We start from the raw sequence: 17,684 nt of genomic DNA, 5'->3' as shown, positions 1-17,684 counted from the left end.
ATACGACAAAAAGGCCCATCTGGTATAATCGATACAGCCTGGGGACACAAATATGCCGTAGAAGTTAAAGTTTGAACAAAATCTCAAAGTTTGTCAAAATCAGTTGATAACTTCATACTTCCAGGTTCAATTCAATGTATTTAGTTAAAATCATTAGCCATACAAAACTTCATTATTCTTATACCTATTGATAGTGTTTCGCATCAAATTTAGTCTAATTATATATATGAATAATCAATTAATTTAATAAGCAGAAATCCTGAAACTAGGCTTTTTATTTCGCATAGTAATAAAGAGAAGTTTTAGGCTTACGTGATATTACATGGAAAACTTTAGTAGCAACGTGTGATATAAATAAAATACACGCGTATCGGTGACGTTTTACCCAAAATATATATGAGAGACGTTGAAGGGGAAGGCGAAGTTTGAAATCTCAAACTCTCTAATATATCCGTTAATGTTATCAGAATGAAATGAAATGAAATTAATAATTATGTTACAAGTTGGACTAGGTCTAGTGTGGCATTAGGTAATATAATATATCCGTTAATGTTATCAGAATAAAATGAAATTAATAATTATGTTACAAGTTGAACTAGGTCTGATGTGGCATTAGATAATATATGCAAGATTTCAAGATTGATTTATACTGATATGGTTCATAAGAACATGCGACATAAAATACAAAATAATATAAAGTGTGAACATGTAACATCTGGAACACACAAAATTATACAAAGTAACAGGAGAATGAGTAACAATTACATTGTAATCATAATATTTTCTCCCACATTTAAGGATTCCGGACCAAGACAATAAGTAAAGGTCCAAAATCCCTGGAAGAAAACCTAAACAGCCACAACTTGACATATAAAAAAACAAATTTATGCATCATTAACAAATTTCTAAAGAAGAAATCTAATGATTTTAAGAACATTACCAAAACTATTTCTTTACAAAACAATGCAATTAAAAGTGTTTTGCTTCTATTGTTCATAAGTTCTTCAAATTTCAATGTATTAGGATGCCTATAATAATATGGTTTCATACATTTACATCTACTGTATACAAAATGTGTACAATAAAAGAGATAGTGAAATTCATCACCCATTTGGTTTGCATCACATAAAGTACATACTCGTAAGTTTCTATCTATATTAAAGAATCGACCTTTCTCAACTGGCATCTTATGATTCACACATCTAAATTCTAACAAAGCTGAAGAAAGTTGCCAAAGGAGTACGTTAAAGTATTCTTCAAATACAAATTCTGACTTAAAAATACGATAGTTTAAACATTTGCATAAAGTTTGAACGTCACCATTTCAACTTTGAATGAACTGGTCTCGAAGTCTAGTGTTAAGCAAGTTTCTTGAAATTCAGCGAAATGGGTACAGACTGATTTATCCAATAATTAGATAAACCAAGTTCATCTAAAGTATTCTTAACAAAAGACAGTCATGGTAATTCAGTTTAATATTTAACATACTCTGAGTATATTGTCTCATTTAGATTTGAAGACTGAATAAGCCGGTGCTAGGGGGCGTGGGCAGTGTTGCATTTTCCATTACTGCTCATGAACAGACTCAATTAAACCGAGTCTGCAATTTTCACTGTTTGCCTTGTTCTCGATGCTTCCGAGGGATCCACTTTCCAGATTTTATATAAAATATTACAAATCTTATCGTCTTTACTGTTCAACAATTTATACCAGTAGTTAATAATTCTACTTTTTATTTGCAAAGATATTGGAGTGATCCCAAATTCACCATATAACATACAATTAGGAGTGCTTTACTTGAGCTTTAGTATAATCTTATAAAACTTTAGCTGAGGCTGATCAATAATCTATAGATTTTCTATACGGGTTCGAGTCGTAAATTCGGTCAGGTCGTAAATATTCGGCCATCCACTTTAAAGCTTTTTTTCGAGCCAGATGCTTGAGAATGCACCTGTGTCATTACAAGCACTTGCGTTAGCAACAAAGTCGGCAAAAAACTACAAGTTGAGGTGAGTAGAAAAAAAGTTTTCATTCCCTAAAGTTGTGTACTCTAAACCGCAAATATTGTCTCGCGGGTCTCGTGACGTCATTTCACGCTCTCGCTTATGCTGAGGCCCGGCAAGGGTTAATTCAAATCTTAACTTCATAACACAAAAAGAACATGCGCTAACTAGCATAAAACGCGTTAAAATCAAGAAAATTAATATATTGTCGTTGAATTTCCATGTCTACGTTGTTTTTTTTTTCACATTGACGTCATTTCCTTTTGAATTATCCGTTTTGGGGCCGTAATACGTTTATGCTTTTCCACGGAACACGCATATATAAAAAAGGTGTTATAAAAGCACGTGAGCGAGAGATTCTCTTTACTCTTTTAACCCCCGAAAAGTGACAAGAACTGCAGTTTTATGCTAGAATGTGTGATAAACAGTGACGTAAAAATTAAACTACATTATGTTGGTGTGAGAAGGATGACAGGCGATTTTTAAATCTCTGTTGGCAAATATTTCCCACGAGGTATGCTATTGAAAATTGATTGCAGTTTGTTGAAAAAAGAACAATTTTGGCTGTATCATCGATTTATTTCCAAGAAAATGTTGAAAATACAACCAACTTTATGTTTAAAAAGTGGCCGAATATTTACAACCTCTAGAAGGTAAAATGTGGAGGCTAAACCTGTCTATTATTTTAAGCGCGGTTGTATTTTTTACCATACTGTAAACGGCCGTTAATGATAGCAATCAATGTTGCTTGTATCAAAGCACATATGGTAGAAATTTTGTACAAATCAATTTTAAAACGAAAGAAATATTTATGAAAAACCACAAAAAGTGGCCGAATTTACGACTCGAACCAGTACCTCAACTTTCTGAGCCATAACAAAGAATAGGAACAATCATTGTATTAAATAAGCGGATTTGTAAATCAACAGAAAGTAACAGTTTTCTAGCTTTTTTGACCGAGGAGAACATAGCTTTCCTGGCTTCGTCGACTAGACGTTGTTTTAGTTTTACATAAATGACCTGCCCGATAGTGTCAAAAGTAGGGTCCGCCTTTTCGCAGATGACACTATCGTCTACCTTACCATCTCATCTCAGTCTTCAGCAGAAAACTTACAGCATGACTTGCACTTATTAGAGTTATGGGAACAGGATTGGGCCATGGAGTTCAATCCTGATAAGTGTGAGATCCTTAGGATACATAGGAAGAGAAAACCTATCCTTTACCCCTACAGATTACACAATACCCTACTAAAATCAGCAGACCAGTCCAAATACGTAGGTGTTACTATAAGCAAGGATCTCAACTGGGCCCCCACATTAACAATATCACCTCCAAGGCCAATAATACCCTCCGCTTCGTTAAAAGAAATGTCAAAACCAATAACACACAGGTCAAAGAAACTGTTTATAAAACATACGTCCGCCCCAAGGTAGCGTACTGTTCTACAGTCTGGTGTCCTTGGCAGAAATATTTAATAAATAAAGTAGAAATGGTCCAAAGGTCAGCAGCTCGTTATGTAAAAGATGACTACAGTTACACCAGTAGTGTCACAGACATGATCAATACCCTCAAATTGAAAACACTGGAACAACGTAGAAACCATGCTTCCCTGATCATGTTATATAAAATAAGATCCAACCTTGTAGTAGTGGATAACCATCACCTCCTCCCTACTAGAAATCTTAATTATCTAATCCCATATTCTAAGACCAACTACCATGCTACATCCTTCTTCCCAAGGACCATCAGGCTATGGAACGGTCTTCCAATGTATGTCCAGTCAAGTTCGAGCCTACCAATTTTTGTTGGTAGACATGACTCATGCTCTCTGTAGACCGATGTATACTGTTTTTAACCTTAGATCTGTAGATCTTTTATCTTTGCAACATATGTATATGCTATATATACTTTTAACCCCCATGCACATAACATATCTTTTAAACTAATAACTGCTCCTGACAAGCGCCTGCCAAGTGTAATCAGTGTTGATTTTATGGCAGTATACTGTAAAGTTGAAGTTGAAGTAACAAATTTACCATTATCCGCAAATTGAATACCCAGATAAGAAAAATCATGCAGCCTACTAATTCTAAGTTTTCATTATTAAAAGAAAATTGTGGTGTATTTTCCAGACGATTCTTTCCCCTAGCATGATTTTACTTTTCGTTAATGTCGGGCCTTGTCGCTTAATTTTTTCTAACTACGTATCATTACAATCCTGACCGCTGCTCTACATTTCGGATTACTTCTATTTTCTTCGGTGAACAGAAAACTGACCTTGACCTTCACTCAAGGACTAGGCAGGGCAGAATATTGTGCTGGGTATATTTGGGGATTCTACTGAAAACTATACAGAGTTACAGCTCCTTTGTTATTGCATAAAATCTTAGAATGTCTGTGCAATCAGATATTGACAAAAGGAAGCAAATCAGTATACGAGGGATTGCTCCAGTTGAAAATGTATCGAATATCAAGCATACCTTCAACAGGCATCTCCACTACACCCTGGTAAAGGATAGAAATGTTGCCACACCAAGGGATTACTACTTTGCATTGGCACATACTGTAAGAGACCATTTGACAGGGAGATGGATACGAACACAGCAGCATTACTACGAGAAGGATCCAAAGGTATAACTTAGAGTTTAACTTATCGATAAATTTATATCGTCGTATCTCATAATTTTACGCTCACCTATTTTGCGCTATTTTTGATGCCATTTTTTGTTTTGAACTCGTTTTCATTTGATTGATGATGTTTATGAATGTTTCAGTGTTTTCAGATTTATTTATCATTTGGCCTAAATATTGATTATCTACTTGTGCAGGTCTGCTGTTGTTTCAAGTTTAATTGCAGGATTTGCTTCAAACTTAGAATACTTATACAAATTTCTCATCATCACCTAAATCATATAGCACGAGGGCAGGGTTTTTTTTTTACGACTGGGGGAAGATACCCCAGCCTGTCATTGGGGGGATGAAAATAGCGCCGCGACGAGCAGTTTTGAGGAATTTTTTCACTCAGCGGGGAATTTACAATTATGCATAATAAACACTTTAAACTATGTTTTTATTACATATTCTTGCAACTTTTAGCAACTATACACACTGTCACTTAGCAATAGATGGACTTGCACTAATGTTCACTTATCATTGTAACAAGGTGGGTGGGGAGAGTTGAAATGCTCAAATCATTGAATATTTAAAGGTCACATGCTTTTATTCACAAAAAATGCTTTAAAATAAGAGTTGCTTTTGCAAGAGTCATCATATTATTATTAAATGCATACTTTTGTTGGCTTTTTATTTCAATTGTGCTAGAAAATCTTGTAAGAAAGGATAAAAAAAGTCCGAAAATCACGATCGCGAAAACGTGTGACAAATATGAAAAAACAAAAGCAAACATTAAAATTTCTTGATAAAATACCCGTTTTAAATTTCATCTTTTCACCAGAACTATTCCATACTTATAATATCTGATTACTTAAAACATTTATATTTTATTTTGCTCTGGCAAAATACCTCGGCAAAGATAATAAATTTGCGTAACGGCCGACCGGCTTATTTAATCGAATCAAGCACATCAAATAATTACTTTAAATTAACAACACATATTACACAATACAGCATTAGCTGTTACCACTAATTAACAAGAGGTACAAACACGATAATCTGACGCTGCATTGTTTATCAATCATCTATATTACATACTGATGATAACCACGTGTCAGTCGGCGCGTGGCGTGATTGACATCTGTCAGTAGCTAATTAACATACGACCCTCCGCCTACTGTCATACTTACGCAGGTGTCGACAAACAGTATAAAGTTCACTGGGATTTTGATTGACAAGGGGCAGAGCTTTCGAACTCGTTACGCATCAAAGAATATTACCGCGAGACAAGCAGACGCCCACAGCATATTATGTGCGGGTCAGATACGAGTTTTTATCGATTTTTTCTGGTCAAAACCGGAACCTCGGGTCCACTGAACGCTCTTTTAACATTTTTCTACTATTTCTAAAGGTTTTCACACCCATTGAAAATTGTGAAAGACCATCTGCAATTGTGAACGGGTCCGATATTTGGTCGGGAAAATCGCTGGGAGTAATCACCATTGCGTAGGGGAATTTCGACTGCGGTAGGGGAAATCCTTGGCTGTGGGGGAAATCCTCGGCTGGGGGACAAGGCCGATATTCGGCCTCTGCTATAGAATAAAAAAAAACCCTGGAGGGCCTTCACTCATGCACCAATATTTCATGAATTATCCTCCCTTTTTACTTAGAATGTCAGGTTAAAGTTTTGGTGCACTTTCACTCTATCTCAGAGTTAAAAATAGAAAACTTTTAAATGACTTCTTCTCATGAACCGCTTGATGGATCTTCATTAAACTTCGTCTGTAGCATCATTACAAGGTCCTCTCCGAAATGTGTTCAAATGGGGATACTTTGCCCTTTTTAGGGTCTGCTAGAGCCAGAATTAGAAATACATTTTAAACAACTTCTTCTCATGAACAACTGGATGAATCTTCATCAAACTTGGTTGGTAGCATCATTAAAAGGTCCTCTCCCAATTTAATTCAAATGGGTGCACTTGGTCCCTTTTAGGGTCGGCTAGAGCAAAAATTAGAAGTACCTTCAAAGAAGTTCTTATGGACTGCTTGAAGGATTTTTATCAAACTTTGTCTGTAGCATCATTATAAGGTCCTCCCCTAAGTTTGTTCAAATACATAGGGTCACTTGGCCCCTGTGCTAGAGCCAAAATTAGAAATACTTTTAAATGACTTTGTCTCATGAACTGCTAGGAGGATCTTCATCAAAGTTGGTCTGTAGCATCATTTTAAGATCCTCTTCCAAATGGAGGCACTTGGCCCCTGTTATGGGCTACTAGGGCTAAAAATAATAATACCTTTAATTTAAAAGACTTCTTATGGACCGCTTGAAGGATCTTCATCAAACTTGGTCTGTAGCATCTGTAGCATCTGTAGCATCATTATAATGTCATCTCCCAAATATGTTCAAATGAGGCACTTGGCCCCTTTCAAAAATATGCATCAGTGGGATACAAGTTTGTGACTTTGTGTGGAATGTATCTCGAAAAGTATTTGACTTAGTCATAAAACATAAGGCAGTTGTTTTATAGCATGTGAAGTTGTACACCTGGTGTTCTGTTTGGGATTTCACTCAACCAAAATGGTGTTAATATGGTCCTTAACTTAGTTAAAAATACACAAAGTGCTTAAAAGTTTGTGTTGCATATATCTTCAAAAATATTTCACCTAGAGTCATGAACCTCTGTATGAAAATTATCCAGTATGTGAATTTGTGCATCTGAGTTTGTTTTTCACTTTGCAAGGCCAGAGTTGTGGCCCGTGACTTATTCAAAAATTAAAAGTTGTGCCCCATGTATCTCAAAATGTACTTGACCTAGAGTCATAAAACCTTAGAAGATTGTTTTATAGTATGTGAAGTTGTGCACTTGATGTTCTCTGGGATTTTACTCAGCTAAGCCAGAGTTATGGTCCTTCACTTAGTGAAGAATACACGTAAAGTTCTAAAAGTTTGGTGCAAACAATGAAACATCTTCAAATCTTCAAAATTAAAAAGAGTCATGAAACCATGTACAGTAACAGGAACGGTGGGGCACCCATGTTTTATTGACACACATCTAGTTAACCGTCTGTTATGCAGAGTAACTATGTCAGATTTCAGTGTCACATATTAATTTTCATCATTAAGCTTTTGACTTCAAATGGTTTTAGCTCTAGAAATAAAAGGCAAGAATTTAAAACAAAAAATGCTTTTACTGTTGTTCAGATTAAATATTAAACATTGACATAACATTGTGTTCAATATTTCAAAACATGCAGAAATTAATATAAAAGAAACATGTTCAGTTTGGAATAATTTAATTATAAACCAGAGCACTTGCTGTTAATGTCTATATGCACAGACATTTGGGGTCAGGACTCCCCATCCACCCCACTCTCCTCTGCCCCTGGTTATTTTTAACAAATATTTTTTAGCATTTTAATATGTATTGAGCATAGGTGGCAATCATAAAATACATACCACTAAGGATAATATTTCTAATGCCCCTATATGTAATTTTTCATCTAGAATATAAACAGCCTGTCCGCTTAGCTCAGTAGGTAAGAGCGTTGGTCTACGGATCGCGGGGTCGCGAGTTCGATCCTCGGGCGGGATGTATGTTCTCCGTGACTATTTGATAAACGACATTGTGTCTGAAATCATTAGTCCTCCACCTCTGATTCATGTGGGGAAGTTGGCAGTTACTTGCAGAGAACAGGTTTGTAGTGGTACAGAATCCAGGAACACTGGTCAGCTTAACTGCCCGCCGTTACATGACTGAAATAGTGTTGAAAAACGGCGTTAAACCCAAAACAAACAAACAAACAAACAGAATATAAACAGGAAACAGTACATGGAAGTAATTTACTAATTACTTGCCCAGTATCCACCACAACTCTCAAAGCATGAATCTGAAGAAAATGTTTGATCTGGTTCAGACCATTTACCCAATGACATTAATGAAACCCCATTGTACAAAGGGAGAAACTCTTTCCACCACAGCAAATCCTTTTTAACTTAAGAAGGAATGTGAGATTGCTGTAAGGCATCTCTCTCATATAGCTCCCTTAACCAGTTTAGTAACCTACTAACAAATATTCTACTTGGTTTTACACAAGCTCCAATAAAATTTAATTTCCCTAGTAATTTTTGTACCTCTTTCAAAGATGCTGTTTCCTTATTTAACCAAATTGTAATCAATTCTGTAACTTCCTCTAACCTTTCAGGTGTAATTTCCATTGTCATTTTAATAGTGTTAAAAAGAACTCCTAAAAATGGCATAATTTGACAGGGGGGACAACTTTTACTCACTGACTCTTGTAATCCAGATCTTGACAAAACTTGACCTAATGTAAGATATGCAAACTGTGCATTTTCTATTTTTTCAGCTTCTGCTAAATCATCTAGATAATTTAAAACAGATATACCTAAGCATAAAAGAATAAATACTATAGCAATAGTGACCCTCTGACAGATCTGAGCTGCACTTCTTAGTCCCATTGACAGCACCACATCACAAAATATATGTTTTTTCCAAATGTAAGCCACCAGATTATAATTTGAAGGACAAATATTTATTTGTCTGTAAGCTCTTGGTAAATCTTTTTTAAATAGATAACAATATTGACCTTTAGCAAGAATGAGTTGAACAAAATCATCAACTTTAGGAAATATTAATGAAACATTCTCACCAAAATACATATCTTTCTCTATAAAACTGTTTACTGCACATTGTGTAGCACTGCTAAGATCTAAAATAACTCTTCTATCATTTATTTCTTTCTTTAGTACAGTATTCAAGGGTGAAATTAACAAATTACTGCTAAAAGGATTTGTTTTAAATGGTCCAATAATTGCATTTTCATTCATTTCTTTCACTAAGTACTTGTCAATATGTGAAGAAAATTCTTCCGCACCCTTATAATTTTTATATTGCCATAGAGGTTTGGACAAAGGTAACTTACTCTCATCTGCTGTAAAACCAATGGGAAAACCAAATTTTATAAGACCACATACCAACATGTCTTTGTAATCAAAGTTATTCAACATAAGTCTTAAATAATTAGTATCTATTTTATTAGCTCATCTGATTTTTTGAAAAAAAATGATGAGTTATTGTCATCACTTGAGCGGTTGTCGGCGTCGGCGTTGCCTGGTTAAGTTTTATGTTTAGGTCAGCTTTTCTCCTAAACTGTCAAAGCTATTGCTTTGAAACTTGGAAGACTTGTTCACCATCATAAGCTGACCCTGTATAGCAAGAAACATAACTCCATCTTGCTTTTTGCAAGATTTATGGCCCCTTTTGTACTTAGAAAATATCAGATTTCTTGGTTAAGTTTTATGTTTAGGTCAACTTTTCTCCTAAACTATCAAAGCTATTGCTTTGAAACTTGGAATACTTGTTCACCATCATAAGCAGACCCTGTACATTAAGAAACATAACTCCATCTTGCTTTTTGCAAGAATTATTGCCCCTTTTGGACTTAGAAAATCAGTTTTCTTGGTTAAGTTTTATGTTTAGGTCAGCTTTTATCCTAAACTATCAAAGCTATTGCTTTAAAACTTGCAACACTTGTCCACCATCATAAGCTGACCCTGTACAGCAAGAAACATAACTCCATCCTGCTTTTTGCAAGATTTATGGCCCCTTTTGGACTTAGAAAATATCAGATTTCTTGGTTAAGTTTTATGTTTAGGTCAACTTTTTCTCTTAAACTATCAAAGCTATTGCTTTGAAACTTGCAACACTTGTTCACCATCATAAGCTGACCCTGTACAGCAAGCAACATAACTCCATCCTCCTTTTTGCAATAATTATTGCCCCTTTTGGACTTAGAAAATCATTTTCTTGGTTGAGTATTATGTTTAAGGCAACTTTTCTCATAAACTATCAAAGCTATTGCTTTAAAACTTGCAACAGTTTTTCACAATCATAAGTGGACACTGTACATCAAGAAACATAACTCTATCCTGCTTTTTGCAAGAATGATGGCCCTTTTTAGACTTAGAAAATCATGGGTAGAACAATATTTCTATTATACAAAAAAAATCAGATGAGCGTCAGCACCTGCAAGGCGGTGCTCTTGTAATTAACTCTGAAATGGCAACCATTGTAATTATATTTGCCTGATTGCTTGACTAACTCATGCATTACTGCTTTTTCTCCTACTTCTTTGAAATTCAATTTATTATTGACCATCATACATATGTTACATTTAGTTTAATGATTACTGAAAAAAGTTTTGTTCAAATTAACTGATTGATCTGAAATACTTGTACTAGAATGTAATTCTTCATTTTCTGACTTTCTTGTTGTATAACAAAAGCTTGGTAGAAAACAATCTTCAATTTTATTCTCATAAACAATATCTGGGTTCGAATCCCAGTGTCATGCAGTCATATAAACACAGGCTGAAGAACTTTCTGGGTGTTGCAATTTTTTGTGATCTTCCTGCCAACAAGTGGCAAATCTCATTTGACCTTTCACAACCACAGTATGACTTGTCTTATGGGCACTTTTATTTCTCTGATAAGGAGAACAAAACCAAACATGACTTTTGTCTTTATTTTCATCTCCTTTTGCATTATGGTCCCTTACCTTTAACCTTTGAACTCTTAGATATGCTAACTTTATTCAGAATGGCAATTTCAAGATAGTGAAAGTCATCTGACCAGTTTTTCTCTCCTAGCTCTATTTCTCTTAACACTGCTGCATAATATGATTTGAGAATAGAAAAATTATAAGTAGAGCTTAGATACATGATTCTTCTTAATAGATTTAGCCTACCTTTTTATACGCCTGAAGGGACGTATTATGTTATGACGCTGGTGTCCGTCCGTCTGTCCGTTAGCAATTTCGTGTCCGCTCTGTAACTCTTGAACCCCTTGAAGGATTTCAAGGAAACTTTACACAAATGTTCACCACACCGAGACGATGTGCAGAGCGCATGTTTTGGAAGTCTTGCTTCAAGGTCAAGGTCACACTTAGGAGTCAAAGGTCATATCAGTTTGTTTCGTGTCTGCTCTGTAACTCTTGAACAGCTTGAAGGATTTCAAAGAAACTTGACACAAATGTTCACCACACCAGGACGATGTGCAGAGCGCATGTTCCGGATGACTTGCTTCAAGGTCAAGGTCACACTTAGGGGTCAAAAGTCATATCAGTTTGTTTCGTGTCAGCTCTGTAACTCTTGAACTGCTGGAAGGATTTCAAAGAAACTTGGCAGAAATGTTCACCACATTGTACGATGTGCAGAGCGCATGTTCCGGATGACTCGCTTCAAGGTCAAGGTTACACTTAAGGGTCAAATGTCATATATGACTTTGCTTTGTGTATATTGCTCTGCATTGCAGTGCTCTTGTTTTTATTCGGCAGATCTCTTTTTTGTACTTACAATAATTTTTTTTTGAATTACTTCCCTTTTATGTTACTATAAATAGCTTATTTTGAAACTTTTTTATTATTGGCCGTAGGGAAAAACCGAGACCACTTTTCTGTGGTACAACATGGATGGTACCTCCAATTTTAAGGTGTCTTTTTACATACCTGTACCTGATAAGGATTTTTTTGTAGACTTTGAATATATTTTTTTGTGGACTTAGATTTGTTTTTTGAAGTTTTCCTTTTGTTGTTCCAGTCCTTTGGGGCTACAACAGTCAAGTTCTTAAAATTTTGCTCCCATCCTATGATGTAAGCCTTCGGGCATATATTGCCCCGCTTGGCGGTGCTCTTGTTGTTCTTTGGACTTAATCTGCTTATCCTAAATGATTTCTTATTCTCCAGCAACAAATAAATTTAAATTTAATTCTTGAAATTTGATATTCTGACTTACAAACTCATATCTAAGTTGGGAGTGAGGGTATTTTTAGCCTACCATCATCAGATGGTGGGCTATTAAAATCACTCTGCGTCCGTGGTCCGTCCGTCCGTCCGTCCGTCCGTTAACAATTTCTCGTTATCGCATCTCCTCAGAAACTACTGGGGGGCTTTTGACCAAACTTTGTCAGAATGATGTATTGGTACCCTAGTTGTGTCCCCCTGAAAATCAGACTGGTTCAACAATTTATGAGTGAGTTATGGCCCTTTGTTTATTTCTATAATTTATATAGATTTATATAGGGAAAAACTTTGAAAACCTTCTAGTCCAAAACCACAGAGCCTAGGGCTTTGATATTTGGTATGAAGCATCATCTAGTGGTCCTCTACCAAGATGATTCAAATTATTTCTCTTGGGTCAAATATGGCCCCGCCCTGGGGGTCACATGGTTTATATAGACTTATATAGGGAAAAACTTTGAATAACCTCTTGTCCAAAACCACAGGGCCTAGGGCTTTGATATTTTGTATGTGACATCATCTAGTGGTCTTCAACTAAGTTTGTTCAAATAATACCCCTGGGGTCAAATATGGCCCCGCCCTGGGGGTCATATAGTTTACATAGACTTATTTAGGGAAAAACTTTGAAAATCTTCTTGTCCAAACCACAAAGCCTAGGGCTTTGATACTTGTAATGTAGCATCATCTAGTGGTTCTCTACCAATTTTGTTCAAATTATCCTCCTAGGGTTAAATATGACCCCGCCCCGGGGGTCACATGGTTCATATAGACTTACATAGGGAAAAGCTTTTAAAATGTTCTTGTCAGTAACTACAACATTCAAACTTGGACCACATGTATATTTTTGAGTGGCAAGATGAACCTTGACATGAGTTGACCTTGATTTTGACCTAGTGACCTACTTTCACATTTCTATAGCTACAGCCTTCAAATTTGGACCACATGCATAATTTTGTGCACTGGAAAAAACTTTGACCTTTATTTTGACCTACTTTCCAATTTTTTAAGTTACAGGCATCAAATTTGGACCATATGCTCATTTCTCAAGCTACAGCCTTCAAATTTGGACCACTTGCATAGTTTTGTGTACTGAAATGACCTTTGACCTTTACATTGACCTAGTGACCTACTTTCACATTTTTAAGGTACAGGCTTCAAATTTGGACCACATGCATAGTTTTGTATTCCGAAATAAAATTTGACCTTGATTTTGACCTAGTGACCTACTTTTACATTTCTCAAGCTACAGCCTTCAAATTTGGACCACATGCATAGTTTTATGTACCGAAACAAACTTTGACCTTTACATTGACCTAGTGACCTACTTTCACATTTTTGAAGGTACAGGGTTCAAGTTTTGTATTCCGAAGTAAAATTTGACATGGATTTTGACCTAGTGACCTACTTTTACATTTCTCAAGCTACAGCCTTCAAATTCGGACCACTTGCATAGTTTTGTGTACCGAAATGAACTTTGACCTTAAGATTGACCTAGTGACCTACTTTCACATTCTGTAGCTACAGGCTTCAAATTTAGGACCACATGCATAGTTTTGTGTACCGAAATAAGCTTTGACCTTGACATTGACCTAGTGACCTACTTTCACATTTTTGAAGGTACAGGCTTCAAATTTGGACCACTTGCATAGATTTGTGTTGTGTACGGAAATGAAATTTGACCTTGAGCTAGTCAATAAGTCTTGAAATTTGGAACACTCAAAAATGGCACATTGGTGGGCGCCAAGATCACTCTGTGATCTCTTGTTGAGCATGTTTAACTTTATCTGAACTTTTATTCCAGATTTTTTCTTTGACCTTGATTTTTTTGACTTTTTAGCATTTTTTCCTGACTTTTTTTGGAACTGTCATCATGATCTGTCTCTTCACTACTGTTACTACTACTAACATCCTCCACTACTGAACTACATGTACTAGACGTACCTGTATCCGAACTGGAACTGTCCGAACTGGATACATCTAGATCTTGATCCAAAAGACCCAATTGTGACATTTGTTTGTTTACTTTCTTTTTCAATTTTTTATCATTTCTTAATGAGTAAATCGTTAATTTATCATCAGCTTTTGATGATTTACTAGCGAAAGTTACTTTTGGAGTCGGTGTTGGAAGACTGTAACTGGGAAATATATCAGAATGAACCTGCCTACCTTTCAGATTTGATTTTGATTTCTGCCTGTTTTTGCTTCAGTTCTTTTTTAAGGTCTTCTTTCTGTTTTAGTTTGGTGAGCCGTTTTTTTCTCCACTTCTGCTTCTCGTAATTGTTGTTTAATTGTTTTCATTTCTTCGTCATCACTCTGACTATCATTTAAAGAGCACCTGTCTTCACCTGAGGCCCTGTCAGGGTTAATAACCGCAACTTCATCTACCGTATTTTCCCCACTGCTCGCTATCATGCCAGCTCCTTCAGGCAAAATTGTCTCTTTACACTCTTCTTCAGTTTTCAAGTCTTGTTCTATGCCCTCATGCATTTTCCTATAATCCTTTCTCTCCTTTCGCCTCTGTTCCCTCTCGGCCATTTTAACAGAAAACCTTACTGACCTGTCCGTAAATCTAAATCTCCACAAATACCGTGGAAACACAACGTTCCACCACTTCCAAAATTATCAAGAAAACAAAGTTTGTAACCTTTCACAAATCTCCTTCTAGCAGAAATAAAAGTCTGCAATTTCCTAGCCTGACTTGCCAACAGGCAAATTTTATGTAAATGTTCTTTCAATTACTGTATCACAAAAACTGAAAAATTATCCGGGTCCTGTTATTTCCTGCTCAAACTACTACACTAAATTTAATTGAAAAAATGTGTGATTCTGTCAAATTCACTTACAACAGTGACAAATACTATAAAAAACAAACAGAGGTCGGGCCTCAACAAAACAACTTTATTGGACCAATCAGTAAAATAAACCTTTTGTAACAATTTCAGCGTGTTTCAAAAATGTCCTGTGTCTGTGACTATATGCATATATATATAAACAAGAAATTTAAAAAAAAAAGATTTTCAGCATCAGTGGGGATTATATGTATTGAACATGTTGGATTGCAGTGTAGATAAAGAAGTCTTTCGTACTTTTTCACAATGTCCTGTTTAAGCATGTGGTTTCAATGTAAGTGTTCCGTGTGTCACTCCAATGTTAGTCTCCCGTGCATTGTTTACATAAGAAATGCATTACTTCTGGACAGAATAATTTACAAAAAGTTCTGAGTAATTTTGAATAAATAAATAGATTTACTGCATTTCCTACACTTTCCAGTAGATATACCAGCAAAATGACGGCATTTTATGATTCAAAGTCATATCAAATACTTTGCGTTTGTTATGCTCCCCTTCGAAGAAGGAGGGGTATATGGTTTTGCAGATGTTGGTCGTTTCGTATGTAGACCAATCCGTTTCCGGATGATAACTCAAGAACGCTTAGGCCTAGGATCATGAAAGTTGATAATGAGGTTGGTCATCACTAGCAGATGACCCCTATTGATTTTGAGATCAATGTGTCAAAGGTCAAGGTCACAGTGACCTGGGACAGTTAAACGGTTTCCGGATGATAACTCAAGAACGCTTGGGCCTAGGATCATGAAAAATGATAGGGAGGTTGGTCATGATCAGCAGATGACCCCCTATTGATTTTGAGGTCAGTAAAACGGTTTCCGGATGATAACTCAAGAATGCTTGGGCATAGGATCGTGAAAGTTGAAAGGGAGGTTAGTCATCACCAGCAGATGACCCCTATTGATTTTGAGGTCAAAGGTCAAGGTCACAGTGAACAGGAACAGTAAAACAGTTTCCGGACAATATTTCAAGAACGCTTGGGCCTAGGATCAGGAAAATTGATAGGGAGGTTGGTCATGACGAGCAGATGACCCTAATTGATTTTGAGGTCATTATGTCAGAGTTCAAGGTCACATTGGCCAGGAACAGTTGAACGGTTTCCGGACAGTAACTCAAGAACGCTTGGGCCAAGGATCATGAAAGTTGATAGAGAGGTTAATCATGACTTGCAGATGACCCCTATTGATTTTGAGGTCAGTAGGTCAAGGGTACAGTGACCCAGAACAGTTAAACCGATTCCAGATGATTACTTGAAAACGCTTGGGCCTAGGATCAAGAAACTTGATAGGGAGATTGGTCATGACTAGTAGATGACCCCTTTAGATTTTGAGGTCAGTAGGCCAAAGGGCAAGGTCACATTGACCCGGAACAGTTAAACCCTTTCTGGACAATAACTTGAGAACGCTTGGGCCTAGGATCACGAAACTTAATAGGGAGGCTGATTATGACCAGCAGATGACCCCTATTGATTTTGAGGTCAATAGGTCAAAGGACAAGGTCACATGGAACCAGAACAGTAGAACTTTTGTTTACAGTGAGCAAATAATTTTTGTTTCTTGTGCAGTATCTACAGTTTACGGAGATGGCCGACACAATATTTGAGTTCTAAGATTTGTGTACTAAAAACCAATTGTCATTCAGGTAAAACTCCAACATTACATCTGTAAATACCTCCTGTCTGCAGTAACCTTTTCTGCTTCTCCGATTAACATTAATAGAGACAGTATCGGCTGAATCTATGTAATACTCTGTTGAAAAGTTTTGAAACTTTGTATAAAACATTGTATTAATTTCAGCCAATTAAAGTATGCATTCATTCATTTTTGTCCAGTCCTGCTGTTTTTATTGGTTGAAGAAATATATATTTACAACTCAAATTGGTTCTTTAAAGTAGGTCAAAAGTCAGCTTAGACAGCTATGCTGAAAAAACATTTGCTCAAGAAATATCAGAACCTTTGAATAAGGTGGGAATAAAGAGTGAGAGTTTGCACATGATTCACTAGTTTAAGCTACATAGTGTACACTGGATAACTTGCTATCCTATTGCCTGATGGACAAATAACCCCGCTGAAAAATAACCTCAATGTAAATTGGTACGTTGATTTTTAGCTCAGCTTTTCTAAGAAAAAGTATAGCGTCGCTGTTGGTTGAAGTTTTTAATAAAGTCAAATATCTCTGTTACTAACAAAGCTATTGACTTGAAACTTAAAAGAATTATTTACTATCAGAGTCTACACCAGAAGAAACAATCTTCATAACTCTGGTTTGAATTTTGACAGAGTTATGCCCCTTTTTAACTTAGATTTTTTTTTGTTAAAGTCAGGTGGGTTCAAATTCGAAATTTGGTCAGAAAGAATGCCTTGATAAAATCTAGGTCAAGTTTGAATATGGGTCATCTGGGGTCAAAA

General features: G+C 36.1%; 1 protein-coding gene across 1 annotated transcript in view; it reads left to right on the top strand.

Moving 5' to 3' along the window:
- Nucleotides 1–4,274: 4,274 nt before the first annotated feature.
- The window catches only part of LOC123545155 (glycogen phosphorylase-like), a 43,337-nt gene continuing 29,927 nt past the window's right edge, over nt 4,275–17,684 (top strand). The window contains exon 1 of the mRNA XM_045331468.2: nt 4,275–4,635. Coding sequence (XP_045187403.1) covers nt 4,396–4,635 — 240 coding nt within the window. The 5' untranslated portion in view covers nt 4,275–4,395. The remainder of the gene's footprint in view (nt 4,636–17,684) is intronic.

Source organism: Mercenaria mercenaria, chromosome 1, assembly GCF_021730395.1.
Source record: "Mercenaria mercenaria strain notata chromosome 1, MADL_Memer_1, whole genome shotgun sequence".
NCBI classification, from domain to species: Eukaryota; Metazoa; Mollusca; class Bivalvia; order Venerida; family Veneridae; genus Mercenaria; species Mercenaria mercenaria.
Note: the sequence above shows the minus strand (reverse complement) of the source record. Positions and strands in the feature narration are given on the sequence as shown.